At 40.1% G+C, this 7,876-nt stretch overlaps 1 protein-coding gene across 1 annotated transcript; it reads right to left on the reverse strand.

Annotated features, from left to right (window-relative positions):
* Positions 1-1,671: 1,671 nt before the first annotated feature.
* Positions 1,672-7,141, reverse strand: fetub (fetuin B). Its single transcript, XM_010783619.1, has 7 exons — positions 6,919-7,141; positions 5,719-5,832; positions 4,756-4,843; positions 4,415-4,581; positions 3,936-4,043; positions 3,586-3,672; positions 1,672-2,895 (listed from the first exon to the last, which is right to left on the reverse strand). Exons 1-7 carry the CDS (start codon positions 7,126-7,128, stop codon positions 2,158-2,160), a joined length of 1,512 nt encoding a protein of 503 aa, XP_010781921.1. The 5' UTR covers positions 7,129-7,141; the 3' UTR covers positions 1,672-2,157.
* Positions 7,142-7,876: the final 735 nt, after the last annotated feature.

Below are 7,876 nucleotides of genomic sequence, written 5' to 3' on the forward strand. Positions count from 1 at the left end.
CACGACCAATCATCTGAGCCGGCCCGGCTAAAATAACTGGGTGGCCTACCTGCCTTTCAGCCTTCCATCTGTGCTCAAACTTATGTCGTGCCCTCATTGGTCATGTGGGCCTTCGTGTGTGTTGGAGGAGGGGCTCTGTAAGGAAGTGGTAGATTTTTTCCGGCTGTGTATTTTCAAATTCTAGCACACTCCAGCTGGTTTCTCCAAAATTACCTACCGCACCTTTAACGTTCCCTACACACGGCGGCGTGCTTGGCCGCTTCAACGCTTCTGCCCATTCACTTTGAATGGGGTGACGTCACGATTCACCGAACTGCATTGTGGGAGCAAAGCGTAGCTTCTCTCGCGGTGCTCGCTGCAAAAGTAGAGCAATGTTCTACTTTTGCCGCCTCGACGGAGGCGTCAGCCAATCGAATCATATGCCAGTACAAGTTCTAGCCAATCAAACCGCGTGCTTGTGTGTCTGGGGCGGGAGATTCATGTGATTGGTTGTTGGTCGAGTTTCAGCCCCCCCCGCCGGCAAGCGACAACGCACGCCGCCGTGGGTCGGAGCCGTAACTGGGAATTACAAAATTTGTTATTTGTTAAGCGTGGGTTGTGTTTAAGGTCTAGACAACACTGATAAGAGCTGTTTGCAGATTGTGCAAAGCTGATTTAGGCAGTAGGCCTACGTACATGTCTGCAGATAATGTACACAGAGTGACTGAGTTTAGTTTACCGTTTTACGTAATGTGTTTTGTGAAAGCTACAAAAAGTTAACAAATATTTATGTCTCTGATGTTGTGTTTTTCTACTAGCAGGATCTCATAGGCCTATAGGACTTTAGCATCCAGTCTGCACCCAATATGTATGATCTTTTTGGAATTCCTTAATATTTTAGACAATTTTCATATAATGGTTGATCAACATCCTCCAAATAGCCTATTCCATGTATACAGCCCTCATTTTTAAAGATGCATATATATTTCATATTTTTGTCTGAAACCAATGACATACAAAATGCAGTGTAACAGTATTTAGACATTTAAAAAAAGAGCACTATTGACTGTGAAGGTCTGCACTTTATCACTTCTTATCTATTTTTGCTTGTTCTTATAAATGTTGTGCTTCAGCTCAACTTAGTTCAGACTGACAATTCAAACTTTATCTCATACGTTAAACAAAATATCACTGTTAACAGTTCTAAATATGTGCCATACATGATTTAAGTCACACATATAATTGGTTATTATCAGAATGCCTCCTAAAAAATATATTTTCATGCATTTTTTTCTTCAGGCCACTCGTGCCTTTATTGAAGAGAAAGAGTTGAAAGGGCGAGACATACTGTAGGGGATGTCATGAGGAAAATTGTCCCAGGCCAGATTCAAACCTCAGTCCTCCGCACGGGGACCAAACTCCAGTAAATAGGCCGCCAGCACGTGAACTATACGGCAGCCCTATTTTCACTTGTTTTGTTATAATTCAGTACATTTTAGCAAATTAACAAATAGCCACCATGGGCAGTTAGTAACATGGCCAAAAACATTTTAGGATTATTTCATGCTGTTTCGTTTGAAGCCATTGACAGTGAGAGATCAGTGACAGGAAACACAGCAATGCTGGGAGTCATCACAACATGGATTAACTTGGTCTTAAACAATACAAAAAACAAACACTAGATGGTTATTTGTGGAAGCATTTATTATGTTGTGCAGCCAAACACTGATATCAGTCAAATGTCATGTTTACCGGTTTGGTTAAACAGCGACTCATTATGAAGATCAATAACGTTGATGGTTCCCCTATGTAAATGTTGCCATGGTGTGGTCAGTTTCAACAATTTTGTCATCTTCAAGGATTGTAAACAGGAAATTACCAGTTTGCTGACTTTATTATTGATGACCATTTCCCACAAAAACGGGGGGAACATTGTGTTTTAACATGAACGTAGTGTTTTTTTATCCTCTTGCCATTTATCAGATGGTTGAACAAAAGAGAGACAGGAAATGTTACATGTAATGTGCTTTTATCAAACCATCATGTCGCCCAAAGAAGCTATAGTAAGCAGTCATGGCGTGTCTGAAGCAATTGTGTAAAATGTTTTTCTGTCTTCTCTTCAATCCATGTCTTTGTGTGATTTTTTTTTCAGTTCCATTGTGAGTCCCAAGGGCCGACTTATGCGGATCTTTTGAACTGGGGGTCCTCAGCGAAGAGTTTCTCCGCCAGGGTTGTTCCAGCTGCTGCAGGTACGCACTGAGCCGAGAATGCGGTGGGGTAGGCCTCGATGGTGGGCTCTGATTGTTCGGGGATCTGGGGGTCGGGCTTGAGGTTCAGGGTGACTCCCACCTCACCAGGGGGGACTTCGGGGAAAATAGGCAGGGTCATGGGCTGGTCCACTGCGGGAATCATCTTCACCATGCCCTCTGGGTGGTCGTGGGATGCATTCTCGTGCTCATGTTCGTGGTGATGGTGGTGGTGCTCATGCTCGTGCAGGTGGGCGTGCTTGTGGTCGTGATCCAGAGCCACCTCGTGGTCGTGCTCGTGGGTGTGCTCGCTGTCGGCGTGCTTGTAGTTGTGGTGCTGGTTGGGCACATCGTCGCTATGGTTGTGCGCCTTGCTGTGGTGAGTGTGCACGTGATCGTGGCCATGCCCGTGGTCGTGGGAGTGGGCGTGAGCGTGCCTGTGGCCGCCGTGGTCGTGTTCGTGGTCGTGCGTGTGGTGGTGGTCGCTGTTATCTGCGTGCTGCTTGGTTTTGTCGTGATTGTCGTGGCTCTTGGTGTGGTCGTGAGCGTGCTCGTGTGTGTGTGCGTCGTCGACGGCGTGGTCATGGTCGTGGCTGTGTGGATGTTTGTCTGTGTGGCTGTGGTCGGTCTCTCCGCCCAGCTCATGGTGTTTCTTCTCTCTGTCAGCAGCCTTGAGAACACGTAAAAGATAAAATGAGTAATGTTGGGGACATAGAAAAAGTGGTAAATAAATTTGTGAAATTTAAGCTATATTCATATATTGTACAGTACATACAGTTTTTTTGCTGTATTTTTCACATTTTATCGGAATTTTCTTCAACTATGTCTTCTAAAGACCAAACATTAAGTTCATAATGCGAATTCAGAGCTGTATTTTGATTCAAATTGTGAAGCAGAATTGGCATTTCAGTACAACTTGCATCTTATTTGTGTAGGTTAAGTCATTGTGTCCATATGATATCATTGTTATCACTAGATAATTGTTATAGTCATAATTTTAAATAATATGATGTTATTATATAATTGAATGCCAAAACTATGAAAATCAGTCGTAATAAATTTCATGCTACTGCTGGCTAGTGCTCCAACACATTGGACATGATAGGCTAGAAGGTAAGCAATTGACCCATCATAACAGCGCTGCCCAGTGTACCAATCAGAGCAGACTGGGCTCTAGTTTCAGACAGATATAGAAATAAAGACCCTTGTAAACATTAAATAAGAATATAAACCTGAAAATGAGCATAATAGGTCCCCTTTAAATCAAATAATCCATGCGTGCATTTTCCTTTTGCTACAGAAAGACTTTATAAAATGAAATCAATGTGACACTTTGTATTTGGTCCTGGCTTAATCTTACCTCTGGCTCATAGATCTCACAATCTTCACTTGGCAAAGCTTCCCCAGTGGGAGAATAAAAGAGGCTGGCCTTACAGTGTCCTTTGTGCTGAGGGGAGAATACCAAGATAAATAAGTTAGAGAATTGTAATACTTTAAAAGAGAAGTTGTTGCACAAAAGGTACTGATCCAGAGATTTACATGAAAAAAGCAGAATTCATACTGGAGCATTTAAAATCTTTCAAATGAATCCTGATTTATTACAGGAATTCCAAAATGAAAACTTTATTTTAATTTAAAACAAAACAAATGAAATAAACAATCCATATAACTAAGATATAGTGTTGAAAAATAAATGTTTTCATGACTCACAGCGAACTCGCAATCCATGAAGGGGCAGTCATCAGATGCTGCAGAGCTCCTGGGGCAGGTGGTCTCCTGGATGGTGTAGTCTGCATTGTAATACATCGACATGGCCATCTGGTGACAAACACACACATAACAAAAGAAGTTGGTCAACTCGCAAGTGAATGCATTACAATAAGATGATTGTTCAAAGCGGCGGTCGGTCATGGGGATAGAGAGGGAATTAGTGTATGTAGTCAGATTCTGGAAACCTTGATACTCTGGATGATTAGAGGATAATTTAATAATGGAAATTTGAATCAATTGGTGACATAAATCCAAGGTGTCAACAGGATTATGCTTTTACCCTCCCCAAAGGAGATAATGTCTGTTTCTCAGTAGGATTCATAAACCAAGGAAGGACCCATTACATTTTGGATCATGCATGCATTATTCAACTTTTTGAACATTACAACATAGGAAGTTTGGCCTCGTCTTAAACGTACCCCGGCTTTAGCGCGGTTGATTTTGAGCAGAGCGAAGCGATTGGACAGCCCGCTCATGTTGTTGAACTTCTCCAGTGAAAGAGACACAGTCTTCTTAATCTCAGCATGTTCCATGTCCGTAGGAGTAGGACAGTCAGGACATAGCTCTGCCACGCGAGCTGAAGGAACTGAGCAGAGAGAAAAATCACGAAATGTCAAAAGACTGTTTTGCACTGAACAAAATATCAGGCTCATTTTACCACATTTTGAGGCTTATAGGTTCACTTCTGCTTAGAAATCTGGCAAACTTAATAAGATTCAATTAAATAAAGTAGAACTTAACGGTTGTAAAAAATATTTACCTGGTCTAACGACACACTGGTATTTGTAGAGGCGCACCACCCTGTGCACCTTGCTGATGAAGATGACAACCTTGCATTGTCCATACACCTGCAGAGACCAATACAACAATAATTGATTATACTGGAAACATTAAATAGACTCGACTCATATTGAGATTTTTTTGTATTATAGTCATTTAAGGTTCATAATATAATAACTACTTTTTATGGAGCAGCAGGAAAGTATAATGTGAGTCTTGACGTAACAAAACACTGATAAAACAAGGCTGGACAGTACACACAACTTGCATAAATGTGGAATTTTGTGTTATCCCTTTTCAGTGGTGGAAAGTAAATAAGTACATGTGCTCAAGTATTGTACTTAAGTACTTTTTTCACATATTTGCAATTTACCTAAGTATTTCCATTTATTTCTACTTAATACTTTTACTCCACCTAATTTTAGAGGTGAATATCATACTTTTTACTCCATTACATTTATTTTAACACTCACAGTTACTGTGGACATATTAACACGTACTGTATAAGCTGATGCGGTATAATAAATAAATACTGTACTTTTAATGTACACAGTATCTAATTTGGTCCACATGAACCAACAGCAACACTAAAAATGCTTTTATATGTAAAATACAAATAATATAATACAGTGAAAAGATACATTCTGCCTAATGAGTGCTTTACTTTGATACTTTAACTACATTTAGCTGATACTTTTTCTGTACTTTATATCATTCTGAAATGGGCCATTGTGCAGAATGAGTACTTTTACTTTTTGTACTCTGAATATATTTTTGTACCTGTACTAAAGTTACATTTTGTAATCACGACATTTGCTTGCATTTGAGAATTTTAAGACCATAGTGTTTGTACGTAAAGGATCAGATTACTTCTTTCAACACTGTCACTGTTTAGAGAGGGGTGTGCATGTAAAAGTGTGTGCGTCAACGAGTGTTTTCTGACCGGTGTGTCCTCGTCGGGGCGAGCCTCACAGGACTTCCAATCGCTCCTGCTCAGAACACTGCAGTTGGTCTCCACAACATCCAGAGTCAGGTAGAAAACCACGCCGGTCTCTCCCTGTAACACACACACAGACACACACAGAACTCATTATCAGAACGTCATTATGCAAATGATCTTCCAGTGGTTAGAAGGTTGGGTTATTGTGTGATAGTACACGTGGCTGGTGATAAATGAAGACCCTAAAAAAAGTTGTTCTTATCAGGTACCGATGCTTACATGACAAATGTATCCATCCAATAACTTTGGTATCACCTGATGTCTTTAACACAATCAATCTGTCTGCTACTACACAGCAGACACATCATTTATCTCTGGCTTAAATGTCTGATGTCTGAAATGTAATTGCTCTCATAACTTATTCATAATGAATATAAATACATAAGGAAAATTACAGATTCTTATCATCTGAGTCTTTTGTTAAGTGCTAGAGGTTATCAGATTTATGGGACCATACAGATGAGCTCCGGCAGACTGATTGATTGTTTTTCAAAAGAAATATCCCATGTAGTCATTTTCTTTTAATCATCTCTTTTGACTTTTTCTTGCCTCAGCATTTCCTTTATTTGCAATTATAATAAGCAATCTCTTAGCACATGTTTGAAGACAGTTTGAGATAAAGACCTTCTTTTTTTCAGGTTATATTCATTATTTAATTGTCAACTTAATTGTAGACAGACACTCTATTTACCATTGCCATCCGACATGATTGCAACCTTATTTAAAGTATTCATTTCTAAGTTAAAACTACATTTAACATTTATATAGATATAATATATATTAATGTCACATTTTCATATATTTGAAAATAAATATTAAGAAGAAAATCTAGATTATTACATTTCAAATATTTTTGACATCAAAGCACTTTCGTGTTTTTTCGTGGATTCCAATTATGGAACACCAACTTGTACAAACAAAACATCATCCATATCATGTACAACAACATGTACATGTTAATGAGTTGCCTTGTTTTGGTATAAAACCAAATGTAGAGAGGTTGCTTCTGATTGTGTCTCTACATTACATCTAAGAAATGTAGATGATGTTGATGGATTTTGCCCATGATAATATAATATAACAAATATAATAATAATATAACCTTCTGTTAACCTCACTTATTATATCTTCATATGGACTCACATGTTTGCTCATATGCACGTTGGACAGGCGGTGCAGAGCGAAGATGTAGCCCTCCTGCCGGTCCTGGTTGATTTTAGTGATGGCGAGTCCTGCAGCCCCCTTCGCAGATGCGTCTTCACACGATCCTTCCTCGATGCCAACAGTCTCCACTGGTGCAGCGCGGACGCATCCCAACGCCAACAGCAGCGACAACAACACACAGTGCTTCATGGTTAAAGGCCTGGTCAAAAAACACGCACAGGTTAGTGGGAAAGATGAGAGGAGGTCTTTTATATCCTGCTACTGTTCAATGTAAGAACACCCTCACTCCCACAAACACAAAACCACTGCCCCTTGTGTCATATCAGGTAAACATAACCATTGAACCCTTACCTTAAACGCATGGTCATATCTTGGATCCTGCATCGGTTGATATATATCCCAACCAATCAGCTACTGTGGTGACTTGCACAGTGGAGCTTATCGTGTTTGTTAGATAATGGGCCCTGCAGTCCCGCCACTTTGGATCAACAGGGACAGTGAGGGGGCTTAAAGTCCCTTGATACAATCTTGGCCCCCATTCCCTGTTCAATAACGCACTACAAACAAGATTGGATAACACAGTGGTCATCATCTAGAAGTTAATAATGATAAATAATCAAACTGAGTTGTTAGAAGTCCATTCAAACACATTCAACAGCTGTAGTAGATACTGTATCAGGTCACCATTGTCTTTAAATGCTTTCACACCTCAGGGGCAGATACGCCATGATTGTATCACAATATCATAGCCAGTCACATTTCTGTTGTCTTGCATCTCATAGCATCTCTAGCTCTGGTGTTTAGATCTAACTTTGAAAAGGGTGATGTTTATGTTTATTAAGGATCCCCATTAGCTTTTGGTCTCGACAAAAGCTACTCTTCCTGTGGTCCAGATGTTAGTTTCCCCTTTTTATGTTTTCATACAGCACAGAAAAAC

Source organism: Notothenia coriiceps, unplaced genomic scaffold (assembly GCF_000735185.1).
Source record: "Notothenia coriiceps isolate Sejong01 unplaced genomic scaffold, NC01 NC01_scaffold00025505, whole genome shotgun sequence".
Taxonomy (NCBI): Eukaryota; Metazoa; Chordata; class Actinopteri; order Perciformes; family Nototheniidae; genus Notothenia; species Notothenia coriiceps.

What these genes read in the sequence shown, in the direction of transcription:
- fetub (XM_010783619.1), bottom strand. Translation starts at nt 7,128, where the DNA reads ATGAAGCACTGTGTGTTGTTGTCGCTGCTGTTGGCGTTGGGATGCGTC. An exon ending in CCAGTGTGTCGTTAGACCAG is followed by an intron (nt 4,582 to 4,755) that starts GTAAATATTTTT and finishes CTCTCTGCTCAG; the next exon opens with TTCCTTCAGCTCGCGTGGCA. An exon ending in TCAACCGCGCTAAAGCCGGG is followed by an intron (nt 4,044 to 4,414) that starts GTACGTTTAAGA and finishes GTTTGTCACCAG; the next exon opens with ATGGCCATGTCGATGTATTA.